At 39.8% G+C, this 17,921-nt stretch overlaps 2 protein-coding genes across 2 annotated transcripts; one reads left to right on the top strand and one right to left on the bottom strand.

Moving 5' to 3' along the window:
* Positions 1-199: 199 nt before the first annotated feature.
* LOC124176920 (myosin-VIIa-like) lies at positions 200-11,025 on the top strand. The gene is made up of 27 exons (XM_046558806.1): positions 200-748; positions 887-1,000; positions 1,561-1,710; positions 1,815-1,999; positions 2,098-2,219; positions 2,313-2,569; positions 2,655-2,820; positions 2,924-3,054; positions 3,124-3,519; positions 3,656-4,039; positions 4,123-4,475; positions 4,585-4,759; positions 4,927-4,977; positions 5,541-5,822; positions 5,910-6,116; positions 6,179-6,410; positions 6,498-7,059; positions 7,132-7,336; positions 7,398-7,568; positions 7,665-7,909; positions 7,981-8,150; positions 8,216-8,400; positions 8,833-9,213; positions 9,334-9,663; positions 9,776-10,194; positions 10,266-10,363; positions 10,496-11,025. Exons 1-27 carry the CDS (start codon positions 701-703, stop codon positions 10,885-10,887), a joined length of 6,411 nt encoding a protein of 2,136 aa, XP_046414762.1. The 5' UTR covers positions 200-700; the 3' UTR covers positions 10,888-11,025.
* Positions 11,026-11,200: 175 nt separating this feature from the next.
* On the bottom strand, positions 11,201-17,338 carry LOC124176922. Its single transcript, XM_046558808.1, has 16 exons — positions 17,308-17,338; positions 17,035-17,073; positions 16,651-16,949; positions 16,382-16,522; positions 16,133-16,300; positions 15,891-16,033; positions 15,427-15,804; positions 15,025-15,359; positions 14,268-14,884; positions 13,291-14,180; positions 13,084-13,213; positions 12,741-12,971; positions 12,313-12,669; positions 11,942-12,230; positions 11,544-11,829; positions 11,201-11,430 (listed from the first exon to the last, which is right to left on the bottom strand). The coding sequence occupies exons 1-16, from the start codon at positions 17,333-17,335 to the stop codon at positions 11,238-11,240; spliced, it is 4,524 nt and encodes a 1,507-aa protein (XP_046414764.1). The 5' UTR covers positions 17,336-17,338; the 3' UTR covers positions 11,201-11,237.
* Positions 17,339-17,921: the final 583 nt, after the last annotated feature.

Consider the following 17,921-nt stretch of genomic DNA (forward strand, 5'->3'; position numbering starts at 1 on the left):
CTAGAAATATATATAAACCTGCGATAATATTGTATCAAGTTATCTACGCCTTATGCCCAATATAGCAACAAGAATTCACTGATCATAAATTGAACAATTCCTATTCTGATGTATGAGCGAATAAGATATTTCTTTCGCCAGATTAGATAACCGTAGACAAAATGATTACTCCGAATAATCATTTAGAATTTGTAAGCAGACAGTCGTCACCTGCAGGTATACACAGACCATAATATATTCCGTGTGTAAGAAAAAGGATCACGACATTTGTTTCACTTCCACTTTATACTTGCCCGAATTGTACTGTTCAATTGCCTATTATATCGTTCAGAATATCAATTTGGTGCTTACGCCGCTAGTTCCGAAATTAATTTGGATCGTCGTATTTGATTTTGGTCAGGAATTTGCAGCTGACAGCATTATTAACTGTGTAACTCCAACGATCAAAGCTAGCCGCTGACTAACTCGACTACACGTAACTATTATAGATCGTACTGATTAGAGAAAAAACAGAGCCGTTGATAACACGCCGCGGTAGTGATAAAGGGTGCACGGACTGGTAGGAATATCGCGCCTATTCATCCAGCGGTAAAATCACAATTCACATTTCACATTTCACAGACAATAACAATTGTAGTCTTCACACAAGTGTCAAAGTGACTATTGGCAAAGTAAAAAAATGGAATAACACAGCTTTAAAATGGGTACACCAGAAAATAGTGAGAGTCGAAATTTTCCCTACACTTTGGTGAGTCATCTGCTTTTGATAAGTCATCGCAATTTTACATTTAACCCGAATTAACCTGTATTATAATGCAAAGATTCCGAGTAATTTATTCAATCTTTGTACTATTCAATCACTTTCTCATTTCACTTTCAAAAATAGGGTGACCACGTGTGGTTTTCAGCGGAAAAAACAGGTGAATTTGAAATACCATGGGGAGGCAAGATCGTCGCCATCAACAAGCACCAGGTCATGGTGGAGCACGATGCTGGAAAGGTAAAATTGCAGACGTAATTGAAGGCCTCTGTTTTCAAGAATCCGTGCAGAAATAACCTAAAATTAATCTTCGTCAGACACGTAACCTACAGTATAGGATGCATACTTATACATTAGATCATCATATTCGACGTTATTACTGATCAGATAAGCCTCACCTGATTACACATTCTTCAAGGATCAACTGTACTTCACCCATACATTGCCCTGCTCTTGACACATCGCTACTGTAGTTTGTAATAACAATTTCCATGTATAGTTGAAAACTAATTTTTATCCAGTACGATACGATTATCTAATCGTAGTTCAAATCATCAAATCATATTGTCTGTACCGCGAGGCGTTAATATGATTTATGGCAGAGCTACATTTTCGGAATTCAGATTTCATTTTTAATCTGTCACAGCTTTTGCCAAAACAAAACCCGTACTGATTTCTTAGATGATCTCTTGTGCAGACAGAGTAGTAATCGTAATTATACAGTATCATCAAAAAAACGCCCTATCTTCATTTTCGGCATTTTGATGGACGGTCTCTTGACAAATATTATCGCCCTTTAGGTTCCCATGAAAATAACGATGAGTCAGATCATCAAACCAATGCATGCGTCCTCCGTATCTGGAGTCGAGGACATGATTGAATTGGGAGATCTACAAGAGTATGCTATCCTCAAGAATTTACACGCCCGTTACAATAAGAACCTTATCTACGTAAGTTAGAACATCAAATATATGAGTTAATTGCCATATGTCCATTTAATGAATGCATGAATGCATTTATATAAAAAAATACATATATTTTTGTATACATCCAGACGTATACCGGGAATCTGTTGGTCGCAGTAAACCCCTACCAGGTCTTGAATATTTATACGAATCAAGAAATTGAGATGTTCAGAGGTAAAAAGTTGGGTGAAATGCCACCTCATATTTTTGCCATCGGCGACAACTCTTTCTCGCAGATGAAAGAATCTGGAGATGATCAGTGCATCGTTATCAGGTACAACCTCTAAGTTATCTTCATTCGATATGCTCAAACATTGATTGCATGATAACAAATACACTTGAGAAATACCAAATTGATGTTTATTCCAACAGCGGAGAAAGTGGTGCAGGAAAAACAGAAAGTACCAAATTAATTCTTCAATATTTGGCGGCCATAAGTGGAAGGCATTCTTGGATAGAGCAGCAAATTCTTCAAGCCAATCCAATTCTTGAGGGTAAAATTTTGATTTCTGGAAAATAATAGATTTTAGTAACAACAAACACAACGATGAAACGGTTGAACCAAAGTGTTTTGTAAATTGTTTCAGCATTTGGAAACGCGAAGACCGTTCGCAACGACAATTCATCTCGTTTTGGGAAATACATCGACATCAATTTTAACAAGAAGGGTGTCATCGAGGGCGCTCGTATCGAACAATACCTGTTAGAAAAATGCCGAATTGTATCACAGGCAAAAGGCGAGCGTAACTACCACATTTTCTACTCGATTTTGGCCGGCCTATCGAAAGAGGAAAAACAGAAATTAGATCTCTTCGACGGAGCAAAATACCAATACTTAGTTGAGGTACGAACACAACACCTAAACACCTACTTCTGTAGTAGGAAATTGTTTACTGACGCGTATAAATGATATCCATTCCTTTTTCAAGGGAACGAAAATCATTTGCGAGGGTCGAGTGGATGCCGAAGACTTTTTGGAGGTACGGGCTGCTATGAAAGTCTTGACTTTCGACGACGATGAATTTTGGAACATCATGACAATACTTGCTGGCATATTGCACATTGGGAACATTACTTACAAGCCCGTAACAGTTGGTCAGTGTTGATATTACATTTCAATCCAATTCAAATATAATGGTAGCTAATGGCATAGCAAGGCCAAAGATTCAACAATGATTGTTTTTTTCTACTTTCTCAGCGAATATGGATGCCACGGAGATTACGGATATGAAAAATTTAAAAAGAGTCGCAAAAATTCTTGGTGTATCGGAACAAGGTGTTATTGATGCTTTTACAAAGAAAACAATATTTGCACATGGCGAACGAGTGGTAAGAATATTTGTACTGTTTTTAACTCTTTCTTTGAATATTCGCTCATACTATTTTCATTTAATATAGGTAAGCAATTTATCGAAAGATCAAGCCACTGAAATGCGAGATTCGTTCGTAAAGGCGATCTACGGCCGGCTATTTATCATGATCGTTGACAAAATCAATGACACGATATTCAAACCAAAAGTATACACAAAAAACTCTATCGGTGTTTTGGATATATTTGGATTCGAGAATTTTGACAGCAACAGTTTCGAGCAGCTTTGCATAAATTACACGAACGAACATCTCCAACAATTCTTCGTTCAGCATATATTCAAAATGGAACAGCAGGACTACAGCAACGAGGGTATTTCTTGGCAGCATATCGAATTCGTCGATAATCAAGTTGTGTTGGATTTGATTGGGACGAAAGCGGTCAACATCATGGCACTCATAGACGAAGAAAGCAAATTCCCGAAGGTCAGTAATCGTATGATGACTGAATTCTACTGCTTACAGTAAAGTAAAACCAATGATCAATTAGCAATGTCTGAATTCTCCTTAGAAATGATGAACAGTATGGTAATCATAATTTCGAGTATACGCGATTTAATAGGGAACGGACAAGACAATGCTGGCCAAAGTGCATCAAGTGCACGGAAAGAACGCTTACTACGTCAAACCGAAATCGGACACCATAGAATCATTCGGTATAAAACACTACGCAGGCACGGTTCTTTACCAGGTTGCTGGTTTCCTCGAAAAGAATCGAGACACTTTCTCCACCGATATGATTCAGCTGGTCTCCATATCGCAGAACACGTTCCTCAAGTCTCTCTTCACTGACGAGTTGTCGGGGACCGAACGGGACGGAAAGAAAAGATGGCCAACCCTGTCCTCCGAGTTTCGAAGCTCGTTGGAATTGCTGATGAGAACTCTGGGGAGCTGCCATCCGTACTTTGTCAGATGCATAAAACCGAATGAAGAGAAAAAGCCTCTGGTAAGTCATCGGAGGAAGAATGGACCATCTTTGTACGCTTCTTGCCGTATGAAACGAACAATACTTCCCGAATAATGTTACAGTTGTTCGATCGCGCTCTATGCTGCCGTCAACTGCGATATTCGGGCATGATGGAAACTGCGAAGATTCGTCGTGCAGGATATCCTATCCGATACAACTTCGTGGAGTTCGTGAATCGATTCCGACACCTTGCTCCCGGAATCCCACCATCTCACAAGGTAGATGTGAGAGAAGCTGCTAAACAAATTTGTATGAACACCCTCGGCAAGAGTGACATGGAGTACCAGATCGGACACACAAAAGTTTTCCTCAAGGACCAACAGGATGTCTTTCTGGAACAGGAAAGGAGTCGAGTGTTAGCTAAATACATTTTAATCATTCAAAGAAACATTAGAAAATGGATATGCAGAAGAAGGTAAGCAATTCTGGACAACAGTGGGCGTCGAAAACACAAAAGAACTTCCAAATTGTTCTCATGTTTCATTGAAATCTCGTAATAACAAAACTTCAATCCGCTCCTGCAGATATTTGAGATTGAAGAACGGGACTATTCTAATGCAGAGAGTACATCGTGGCAATGTCGTCCGGAAGCGGTACACTATCATACGTACCGGTTATCTACGCCTGCAGGCTCAAATTCGATCTCGACAGTTAACGCATGCCTTCAAACTCAAGAGGAAATACATCATACGTATTCAGGTAATCTTTTATATAAAACAAAACGTACGCAATAGTTTTATGGAACCGTTTCACATTGTTAATAACGAAAATCAGCTACAACCGATATCGCTTAAATCACTTCTCGTTCTCACTGAGTATCGCAAGTGTTTCGTTTATTATAAATCACATTCTTCTGTTTGTTTAAGGCAACGTGCCGTGGTTACCTCGTCCGAAAACTGTGCATCGAGAAATCTCAGGTACGTATTAATGCCATTTTAACTTTTACGGAGAGCCCAAAGCATCCAATTCGTTATACCTTCTCTCACCCATGTCTACATTTCTTTCATACGATGTGCGATTTAACTCATAAATTAGAGGGACTCAGATGCTAAAATCTGATTTTCTAAGTTTATTCTTTTTCCAATCTATGCCATAACCAGGACCGATGTACATCACGGAAGGCCGCACGAAGCACTAAGTCGTTTGGCACGGACTGTTACTGCGGCATTTTCAGATACATTTCGAATATCTTTACTAAATGTTCAAAAATATTGTAGTAAACACGCATCCGTATAAACAATGCATGCATCGACATGGACAAATTTTCTCGCTTTATAATTACTCCGGAAAAATACTGATTTTAAGTCAGCAAAGTTATGTATCTTCCACGTTGAAGGTCGTTCAATTCTATTTCGAAGGTAGAGCAAATCTGTGTCCATCAAATTAATCCATATAAGAGTACAAATCATATAGCTCGAGATTACCGGCAAATCCTATTAAAAGAGTACCAACTACTTGTGTTGAAATATTTAAAAAATAGTGGAGAAAGAAACGTGCTCTGGAACTGGAAGGCATCCGCAAGGAGGAAGAATCGCAGCTAAAGGCATCGGGAAACAAGCAGTACAAGGAAATAGCGGATGTCAATCATCAACAACGTCTTGTAGAACTCCAGAAAGAATTAGCCACTTTTGAAAAGATAGATCCCGAATCAGTAAAAGAGCCTGATCCGGTTGGGGAAAACAACATCGACAACATCTTCGAATTTCTTGAAAAAGAACCTAGACATTCCGTTTCTAAGAAGCCAACTGGGGAAATATTCGGTGTATGTATTCAAACAGTAAATCATAATTGTAAATACGTTAATAGGCAGTGTAGACACGGTTTTCACATTTTTATTCTATTCGTACAGGATCTCGTAAAAACGAAAGCAGAGAGCAACGAGGATAATGATGTTATCGAAATTCCCGAAGACGACGAGGAAGAGCAAGAGGATCTCACCGAGTACCAATTCCGAAAATTTGCAGCCACCTACTTTACAGCCAGTATCCTTCCACAGTACTCTAAGAGGCCCTTGAAGCATTCTCTGTTGGACCTTCCGTTTCCACACGACCAATTAGTACGTTAAAAATTAACAAAACGTAGACATGAAGCATTCTAATGCTAACAAATTTTCTTCAGGCTGCCCAAGCACTATGGATAACTATTCTACGGTTCATGGGAGACCTCCCAGAGCCAAGAAACGCTACGGAGATCGTCGATAACAAACCGGTCATGAATACCGTATCGGAAACGTTGAGGAAGGGTTGGAGCAAGAGCAAAGAATATCAAGATCTCTACAGAAATGGAGAAAGAAAGCTGATTCACATGACCCTAAAGAAACAGAACAAACTCAACGAAGATATTAGAAAAGGCAAATATTTATCGTTGCATTCACAAAACTTACTACTACTGAAATGTGATTGTCACGTAATGTAAATTACTCTACCAACTTCGGCAGGTATCGTCAACGATGAATATGGTAACCAAGAGTATCAATTGTGGCTGCAACGCAGAAGCACAAACCTTGAGAAGCTGCACTTCATCATAGGCCACGGAATCCTACGGCCTGAACTACGAGACGAAATCTACTGTCAAATTGTTAAGCAACTAATCAACAACCCGACCAAAGCCTCTCATGCCAGAGGTTGGATCTTGCTTTCGCTCTGCATCGGATGTTTCGCACCATCTGACAAATTTATCAATTACTTACGAGCATTCATTCACATCGGACCCCCGGGATACGCTCCTTACTGTAACAAGCGTTTGGTAAGGACGTACCGAAACGGGACGAGAACTCAGCCTCCAAGCTGGATTGAACTCCAGACAACCAAACTCAGGAAGCCGATTCTGCTGACGGTCACTTTCATGGACGGAAACTCGAAGGTTATTGAAGCTGACTCCGCAAGCACTGCAGAAGAAGTCATAAACACCATAGCAAAGAGCGTTACTCTCAAAGATACCTTCGGTTTCTCACTATTTGTCACTCTGTATGACAAAGTGTTATCCCTAGGGGCTGGAAAGTAAGTATACGCGTAATCACTTGTACTTGAAACGTGATCGGATATATTCATATGTTCCTGCTTTTACTTTAGGGACCATGTAATGGACGCAATATCGCAATGTGAACAATACGCCAAAGAACAGGGACAACCGGAGCGGAGCGCACCTTGGAGGCTGTTCTTCAGAAAGGAGATATTTGCACCTTGGCACGATCCAGGTCTAGACAAAGTTGCCACCAACCTCATTTACCATCAAATTGTTCGGGGTGTTAAGTACGGAGAGTACAGATGCAGCAGTGTAAGTAACTATTTGTGAATAGTTACAACGATAGACGTAAACTGCTGCTTTATCTCTTCAGGAAGGTGACATCGCGATGTTGGTTGCCCAACAGCTTTACATTGACCATCAGAAAAATTTCACTAATGAAAACGTGAAGACAGCTCTGCCTATATATATACCAAATCACCTACTTCAAGGAGAGCATGTCTTACCAAAATGGGAAAAACTGGTCATCGATGCTTTCAATAAGGTGATGTACCAATTCGTGATTTCTTTCACTTCAGCACATTGTTTTCTTTCTTGAATGAGTGAAAATGAACGTAATCATTCTTTATGTTATTCTCAGAATCTCAACGTCATTGAAGCGGTACCAACAATTCATGCAAAGGAAGACGTCGTCATGTTCGCAAAATTGACTTGGCCTATTCTTTTCTCACGATTCTACGAAGCAAAGCGCGTTTCTGGGCCAGAACTGCCACAGGACAACATCATTATCGCAGTCAACTGGACTGGCATATATTTTGTGGATAATCAAGAACAAATGCTTCTAGAATTATCTTATCCTGAAATATCTGAGATTTCATTTCAAAAGTAAACAAATCGTCATAGTCATGAATCATGTAATGCTGACGAGGGTGAACAATCTTGGAAATCTGTTACAGAATCAACGGAAGTTCGATAGAAAACTTGGTATTAGCTACCATTCAAAGAGAAGAGTTCATCTTCCAAAGTGCTGATGCTGAAGATCTTGCCAACCTAGTCAACTTCCTGATTGACGGGCTCAAGGAAAAATCACAATATGTCGTTGCCACGCAAGATTACAATAGTACAAGTAAGTGTATAAAATTATTGAATATTAAAGATTGACCAAAAATAATTATCTAATCTGTCCAATAGACGAAACACAATCCTTTTTACCCCTGAAAAAAGGAGATCTGATAAAGTTGAGTGGTGGTTGTAACGGTTACACTATCATGACTTCACCTTGGGGCTACGGCGAATGCCGCGGATCACAGGGAGACTTCCCGTCAGAATACGTCTACGTCTTACCAACACTTAACAAACCTGCGGAATCTATAATTGTGAGTTGATCCGCACTCATAGGCTTAGCAACTATTTACTAAACCGTGGTGAAAATGCCGAATAGATGAATCTGTCCCTGCATAGCGAACTGTTCAGACTCTGCTCTCTTTGTCCGGTCTGCGTCTAGATCTAATCTTATCCATATTCCGAATAGATTCCTATACAGACCGGAAACAAAAACTGTATGGGATGCCAGAAGATTCTGTAAGGCCATCTATCCATCTATCCATCTATCTATCCTATCCATCATCTCATACGGTTTTTGTTTACGGCATGTATAGAGACCTATTCGGATCTCGTGCATATGGATGAGTTTACCAATATACAATATACAATAAAATCCGAATAAATCTTTATAAAAACAGGACCGATTCAGTAATTCAGCATTTTTACCAGGAAGATTTTGCTAATTTTGAATGATTTTTTTTCAGGATATCTTCAAGACAGACTTTACCGGAGATGAATACAGCCACAGGCATCAAACGTACGCGTCGTTGCCACGTACAAAGAAACATACCCTGATGAAATTTGCTAGCGAGCATTTCAGAGAAAGCTACAATGTTCCCATCCCGCGTAGTGAGACTGGAGCTATTTCTACTGCTCGACGAAGTGCGCCAGAAGTTCTCTGGAAACACACGAGAGAACCAATGAAGGCACCGCTGTTGGCCAAACTTGGAGAAAGAACTGACGTCGCGCAGGAGGCCATTGGAATATTTACAAATATCTTGAAGTATATGGGAGATCTACCAAGTCACAGGCAACGCATCGGAACAGAATATACGAACCAGATATTCCGCGCGCCTCTGGAACACGTGAGCACTTACTTTCTATAGTTTAATCCGAATTTTTGGTATTACGCTCATTTTCATACTAGATGAGCTTCATATTTTTCTCGGTAATATATTTGACCATGTAATCTGTATGATTCTCAGGAACCTCTACGCGACGAAGTCTATTGCCAATTGATGAGGCAGGTGACCGAAAACCGTATACGGCTTAGTGAAGAACGTGGCTGGGAACTAATGTGGCTGGCTACTGGAGTCATGACTTGCAGTGGCCCGGTTCACAGGGAACTCACTCAATTCTTATCCTCTCAAAAGAATCCAATGGCCGCCGAATGTCTTAACAGGATAAACAGGACAATGAAGAGCGGAAATAGAAAATACCCACCATACCTTTTGGAAGTGGAAGCAATCCGACTTAAGAGTATGCACATATTCCACAAGGTGTACTTCCCTGATGATAGCGACGAGGCCTTCGAGGTTTGATAATTTTTTCTTCTTCTCCTATAGAACCTGTCCTTGTGTTGTAATGCTTGAATATATAATTGACGCCTTACACGGTCATGAGACTCATAAAAAAATGTATCTTCAGGTTCACTCCTCTACCAGGGCAATAGACATCTGCAATGATATTGCTGACAGATTGAAATTGAAGAGTAGCGACGGTTTCAGTCTGATCGTCAAGATTACGGACAAGGTCTTTTCTGTGCCGGAAAACTACTTCTTCTTCGATTTTGTCCATGAGTTGACTGAGTGGATGAAACAGTCAAGACCCTCGCGATCTACGGCGCCGATACAAGTTCAGTATCAAATATTCTTCATGAAGAAGCTCTGGACAAACGCTGTACCAGGCCGAGACAGAAACGCAGATACCATTTTCTACTATCACCAGGAGATGCCGAAGCTATTAAGAGGCTACCACAAGTGCGACAAACTTGACGCTATTAAACTTGCCGCGCTCATCTACAGAAGCAAGTATGGCGATAGCCGGACGGAACTTCAAGAAATCTCGTAAGCTTTATTTCCGGTGACAAAATTCAAATCAGATGCGGTTTGCTCACTACCTCAATATGATGTTTTAGGCAAAAACTTCGAGAATACATTCCTTGTGACCTTCTGAAGCTGCTCAGTCCAAGTGATTGGAAGAAGTACATCGTTACAAGTTACAGTCAACAGTCAGGTACGATAATGGGTATTTTTATTTGATAGAAAATGTGATTAGATGTAGAAATGCTGAATGTGAATCTGGTAGTCCTGACTTTACAGACATTGTAAAAGCAGTTGTTATAATCAAGTGGACTCAAAATTGCAGGTATGAGTGCAGACGATGCTAAAATACAATTCCTGCAAATCATTTACGAGTGGCCCACTTTTGGATCGGCGTTCTTTGAAGTCAAGCAAACAACGGAACCAAATTTCCCCCAGTTCGTTATTATTGCTATAAACAAATCGGGTGTAAACGTAATACATCCTCAGTCGAAGGATATCTTGGCTGTATATCCGTTCACAGAACTGTCTAATTGGTCGTCTGGAAATACTTACTTCCACATGGCTATCGGAAACTTCATGAAAGGCTCAAAACTGCTCTGTGAAACGGCGTTAGGATATAAAATGGACGATCTAATCTCATCCTACATAAATTACATGCGCAATAATCAAGAAAAACAGCGTACTAATCTGTTAGACTTTGACACCATATTGTGATACCTTTGCGAACGTCGGACCCAACATGAATTTCCACTTTATAGAATGGTGGCACTGAGTTACGGGGCATCTCATACTTAGGTAAGGAAAATATTATTGGTACATCAAAATAATAAAGCGCAGCTTGTACATTAAAAACCATCAAATTTATTCTCTTATCATAAATAATTTCATACAGTACGACTTAAAACTATTGTTATATATACCAAATTCGCATTACTTATGAATAAGATATAAGTGTAACTATAAATTACTGGAAACATTTAAAACATCCGTTTATCCAGTTGAAATGCGTGATTTTTCGGTTGTAGAACTCTACTTTCGCGGGAATTTTTTTCCGACTTTTCGATTTAACTTTGGGCATCAAGGGTGTACACTTTTGCCATGTGATACTTATGCTTTCCATCCAAATGTCCACAGAGACCCATCACTTTTCCCTGAAGGTCTTTTTCCATCATCAACATAACTGATATTCCGGTCCATTCGACAGTGAATTCGGCATAGGTTGTCTCAATCAGCAAACGGTTGTAGTGCCAAGCGGTCCTATAATTTCGATAACGAATACGCTTGTGAGAATACGCGTATAACCAAATGAGCCATGGTGATTTCCATGGAGTTTCGTTTACCAGATTTCGTTTTACCGCTTGGTAACTTACCGCAGCACATAGTCCTCGTCCTCAGGAACGATTACGCCGTTTTCGTGATCAATCACCAGACCATCAACAATCACTTTAGGACCAGAGGAAGAAGGAATGGCTTCTATCGTGTGGTTGGCGATGCTCATCATCATACCAAGCTTTTTAGGTTCGATAGACTTGACGAATACAGCAAATAAATGATCTACGTGATCGCCGGTTAGCAGAGTCCATTCGCCAGGAACGACGATCTTGTGGACGCCACCATCAGCATCCAGCAAAACATCAGGATAAATAGTACAGAATTCTATTGGTAAGAAAGAAGAAAAATTTTAGAGATCAGTTGTTATTGCATCAAAAGTTTCTCAAATAACGTGCGATTCATCAATCATTTATACGTATATCTAATATTTACTTACTCAAGTTTTTTTCTCTTATATCATCAAGGAAAGACGAAGAAAACAATGTATTCTCCATCAGATAGGTCCAACCTTCATCGTCATCTTCCTCAATACCGGTATAGATCTCTCCGTATGTTGGGTTAAGTATGGTTAAATTGAGGAATTTGTCGTTCATAGAATATTCCATTGAAACCTCTATATGTCCTGGCAGTGATTTACGCGAGATGTCGTATGTAAGGTATTGTAATGAATCGAGCCGCAGGTAGTCAAGGAACAAATACATCCCAGACAAAAATTCACCCGAAATCTAGAATGAAAACATTATAGATAACTTGATGGTGATGACAATTTACCATTAATTTAAATTTCAACATTAGCTTCCAACTTACATTCGCGTAGGAGATCGAATAAATGTATTTTCGTAGTGTTGTACGTTGAATTGTTTCACTCAAACAATTTGGTGTTCTGGGAATTATCGAAGTCTCAGCGTAAAGATATGAAGGGTTATCAACATCTTTTTGGCATAACCCATAGTCCTTGGCATTTTTGTACCCTTCCCTTTGTTCGTCTGAGAGCTGAGCTTTTCCGGTAATCATAACTGATATCCCATCATCGACACAGGCATCGTCCTCGGTTTCTCCAACGAACAACGTCAAGTTTGTATACGACTTTTGCTTCGGGAACTGAATCTGATCGAAAGGATCGATTTGTGTTGTCGGATAGCTGTTGTAATTATCCAGGCAAATCTGAAATTATTAATTTGTTGTCATCAAAATAAAAAAAAAAAAAAAACTCGAGATAGTCATACTGCGCATACCTTGAGGTTCTTTTGCCCCGGTATAATTCTCGTCACGTGGAGTCGCAGATGATCGTTGACGTGCCCTTCGGGCGAACTGAACTGGCCCTTTACAGTCCACGTCTGACGAGGGGCTTTCGTTATAGCTGCTGTGGTTTCAAACGTTGCATCAAAACGATACTTTTCAGCAGGGAACAAGCTCAACTTTTTCGAGATTGGTATGTCATGGTCGAAGTGCATGCTAACTGTGAACTAAAAGAGGTACTCCTTTATACATGTTTCAGAAAAAATTGATCGCTCTACCGTCGATCTTATCAAGATTCGGAAAAGGAATTGAATTTGATTGGTCAGATAATTTACTAACTTCGGAGGTAGGATAAACAGCGCTGGGTTCCACTTTCATAATGTATCCACACATCCCCCTTTCGGGATAGTTAAGTGTGTAAAGGTAGTATTCTCGTAGTGTGGCAAGGACAAATATTCCATCATCGTACCTGAAGCAATATCAGAGGTAGTAATGATGTTAGTAATTGAAAAAACTAAGATTGTGTGAAAGACAAATGAAACTTACCTGAAATTTTCTTGGGAATCATCCAACATGTCTGTCAACAGTTTAAACTGATAGCCTGGTGCGACGTCTCTCTCGCAATTATATTCGTTAACACTGAAACTCAGTCCCGTATCTTTCGAGTCGTAATTGAGTAGTGTTGTATTTTTTCGGTAGCTTGAACCCTTGGAAACAAGCTCGATAGGGTGACAACTTGGACAATGCTGGTGGAGTATGCCTTGTTCTGCATCCATAACAAGTACGTAATTTCTTATGTCTAATCGCACACCAGTAACGGAATATTGGGTTAAGGGCAGCCTGGGGAAAATTAGCTTCAGGCTTGCAGTTTTCAAGTTCAACCCAATGCTCATCGCGAATGGTAGACTGACCTCGAAGGCTGATACTCGTCGAACAGCATGCCAAGCGTCAATAATTGGATTGTAGACTTCCATGGAATAATAGCCATCGCGCCAGTCCCGTAGCACAGCTTCTATTTTCATGGCAATCAGAGCAGAATCTTCGAATCCTGTGACTTTTCCTTGTAATGCCATGACGTGTGGAACTTTGTTGTAAAAAAGAGTTGGCAGGCCAAGATCATTCGGCACCTGCATGGCATAAAGCTCATCAAAGGTAATATCTTGCAAACCAAGTTTCATATCTTGTGCCATTCTGATCAAATGCGTTAACTCTGGTTTTCCTGAAAACGTATCTTCATCGTAGTATCGGACTAATACTGTGCGTCCCTGAACCATGACCATTACTTCGATATGAATCGGTTTATTACGAGGCATGTCTTGGCTGGCCCTTTTTAACAGGGCTTCTATTTTTTCCGTATGCAAATGCGGTTCTTTTAAATCATTATCCATAATGTCATTGACAATATCAAATTCGAAACCCTCTACGCGAATCCAAACCTGCATTTATAAGAATATTGATCTACACATAATTTAACTAACAGACAAGCATGGTTTTGCGAAGCTGATTATTTGGTAGACACTTACCGATACAGCATTGATAGGTTTGCGTCTTTTTATTATATCATACTCAATGAAGGCGGCAGTAGGCGCGCCATTCTCTTCACCGTAAGCAATGAAAACCTTGGCAGCCTCACCAAATCCAAACTTCTTATTTTCATAATCGATTTCGCTGAAACCGGTCAGAGTGTCAGAATTTTCTCGTAAAGTGATGACGCGCAGGATCTGGGCTGCCTTTTCCTTTACAGGTATCAAACAAGGATTGGCTGAATGTGCTAAACTCTTTATGGTTGTGTAATAATGATTATATAAATGTTCATTTTTCTCCTCGGTCATGAACCAATACAGCTGCATCAAACGGTCTATTCGGTGTGATTTCTCAAGCAGAATATTATATGCCCAAATTCTGATGCTCAACATTAACTCGGTATCGGCCATAAGGGGCCAAAAGAGTTCATCGATGTATTCTGTCGCAAGAGGGGCCCTCCAGAAGACCATAATTGCATGGAAACGAATGTACTCCGGCTTCTTGGAGACCTTCAAGTCACCGCGTACAATTGGTTCTAAAAGTTTGTGTACGTCGCCAATCTGAATATTCCTCATACCATAAATGTAGACCAACTTCATATCGAACGACGTTTCACCTGTTAAGCAATTTTGATACAGTGTCCTAATTTAAACAGGTTCAACCTATCTCTTTGTTTCAGTAAACCAGAGGGACTGCACATGATCGGACTGCAAACCTAAAGCAGTACTCATTACATCAGACTTACACGATACTCACTCATAACATGATCGAAATAGTGATTCACATATTTGCTGACCAGTGCCGGATTTAGAGTATGATAGTATTTCTGATGCTTGTGCGTTTTGTAAATCATAGTTGCGAAGGTGAGGATTCCAGCTTTACGGACGTCCAATGGTACCTCAGATCCCAAACTCATAAGGTCTTCCATTTCGACCAACAACTCCTCCGTAGGGAAACGGATGTAGTTTGCCAGCTTGCCCAGCATAGAAAGAGCAATCATTTCTTCGATTTTGCCATTACGAATGTTGTTTCGAGTGAATAAAGTAGTAGCATTAGTCCCAGCGTAAGGCACCACGTGCAGAAAGAGCTTTCTAAATTAAATTAATTATTGTGACAGTCATTTTTCGATAAAATAACAACTGCATTAAAAACACTTACGTAATAGTCTCGTTCCTCTCGAAACCTCCACCAGCGATATTTTTTAAAACTTCTTCAAGTGATGGGACGTCCATTAAAGTTATCACATCTAAAATGTGGTTCATTTTTTGACCGTGCTCCGCTTCGGGTGACACTATTTCAACATTATTTTTCAACATATAGTCAGCAGCTTCTTCAAGCAATTTTATCAACTTTGTCACCAAAATCTCGAGATTGACAACATGACGTCCGTAGGTATGGTCTATACCGGCATCAACGGCGTAAGTACTTCGTGACTTTTCGAATGCTATGTCACTCACAGTTATTGCTGTTTGTATGTCAAATTTAGCCAAGGAAATACTGTCCAGTGACTCTACTGATTCAAGATCGATAGTCTGACTGTAAAGAATGGAAGTATAATGAACAAATAGCTACACGTAGTAGTAACACGAAGTGACAATATTCAAGAAAGCGAAATCTCTTACTTAACAAGAATGTAATGAGCCTCAGATTCAGTTCTCCATGGGAAATAGTTCAAGACTCCATGGGCGTGCACAGTTTTAATAAGAAGGTGATCGACATTATTTTCAATCTGAAAGACTCTTCGACTAACAGCATTCACATCTTCCTACAAAGAACAAAAAAATCAAAATTATACTTGCGCGTCCGTAGGTTTACAAGTCAATGTAGAATTTGTCACCTGGGTACCCAACTAGCGTTTTATTACCTCTACCGGAATAAGGCAACCTTGAAATTCCTGAGAATCAAAGGTGTCTTGATCAAATTTCGTACAACTCATGGGATCCATGTTTTTTGTTACAGTGAAATGCTTCTCTCCGAGCATTTTCGCTCCTTTGAGATTGTAGGTAACGGAACACTCACCATACACCGTATTCTGGTAAAGATAATACAAAGTAAGTATTCAATCGTGAAGATACGTTGGGAGATTATTACGGGAGTAATAGTTATAACCTACCTCGCGAGTTACAAAAAGGTGCGATTTAATGGGCGTCTCAAGTTTCATGGCCGATACGTCCAACTGGAGTATGGAAACGATTGATTTTTTCATATTTACAGACCATCCGGCCTCATGCCCATTCACCAAGAGATTTTTCACCTAGGATTAAAAAGATTAAAGACTTTCAAAACTAATGGTTAAAATGGATAATTTCAAGTCTTAATTTCACCTTAAGATGACATTTGAAAGTACAAATTTGGGAGACCAGAGCTTTAATTCTTATGTACCTTGCCATTGTCGTCGAAGACAACGATAAAGGGATCGTTCAGAACTCCAGCAATGTCGGCAAGAGGGAGGAAATTATTTTCGATTTTGTCGGAATGACTTATGGCACCATTTCGGATACCATGAGTAACATTGAGACTCATGTAAAAGGCATTCTTCAGGCTCTTATCGCCAACCTCAGGTGTCACATGCAGAAAACCAGCGATCGCGAATTGCGAAGCAAAGGGCGTCGATTCAAAAGTACCCGCTTTGACGTCCGCATAGTACCTGTAAGTCGTGATCTTGCCCTTCGGGAATAGTGCTATTCAAAACGAAATATTGCAACAACTTAATTTAGTCATTGAAAGCAATGCGCCGAGATACTTCTCGCAGATCTGATTGCTTACCTGGTAACGCGTTTGTGAAGCTAAGGCAGGTAAATAGCCCTAAAACATAAAATACGTTATCGGTGATGGAATTTTATGCAAGCGTCCCCCAACAGTAAAACAGTATGCAAGATCAACCAGCTTACATCGCATTTAAATTTCTATATAATGAAGTGTTTTGAAGGTAATTCTATAATCCCAAGTAATACCATTCAGGATCAAAGTTATTCTCAAATTATTCTAACGAAGATTTCACACAGGCTAATAATTAAGAAGTATAATCTTCTTACTTACCAATGACCAGTTGCAGCAAGTGCCCCATGATGAGGGACTGACATTTTTCACCCTCCTATTCGACTCTATATATAGTAATCAGCAAAGTTTGCCGTGAATCCACATCAACTCGCGATTGGCGAGACATATTTGTCGATAACCTTAATGACATCTCTACAAGTCATCGGCATTCGATACAACCATATCTCCCGTTGATGGGTGTGAGTATCCAATTAGCAGTTCCAACACGTGTGATTCTTAGCCACCATAGACATTTTCGTATGCATTCATTCGAATAGCGACGGAACAGAATTTTGTAGTTGATTAATCAGTCTCGCGACAACTTGCTGAATATTCTTCAATTGGTGAAAATGAGACTTTCAGCAAATTATTTGTCGGAGTTCAGATCAGAGAATTGTTGAATTTTGCGTTGGGTTTCAAAACATTATAGATCCATTGGACATACCTTCATTGAAATTTATCGAACTAGACTAGAAATATTTTCTGTCATTTTAATAAGAAACATTCAATACATCAGGATTTTCCACAAGTTTTGGATTGTTTGTCAACCGTTGACCGTTGGAGCACAAAAAGTGGTAGATATGCTACATATGAATGACTTATCGTCCGCCAAG

This window comes from Neodiprion fabricii, chromosome 2 (assembly GCF_021155785.1).
Source record: "Neodiprion fabricii isolate iyNeoFabr1 chromosome 2, iyNeoFabr1.1, whole genome shotgun sequence".
Classification (NCBI taxonomy): domain Eukaryota; kingdom Metazoa; phylum Arthropoda; class Insecta; order Hymenoptera; family Diprionidae; genus Neodiprion; species Neodiprion fabricii.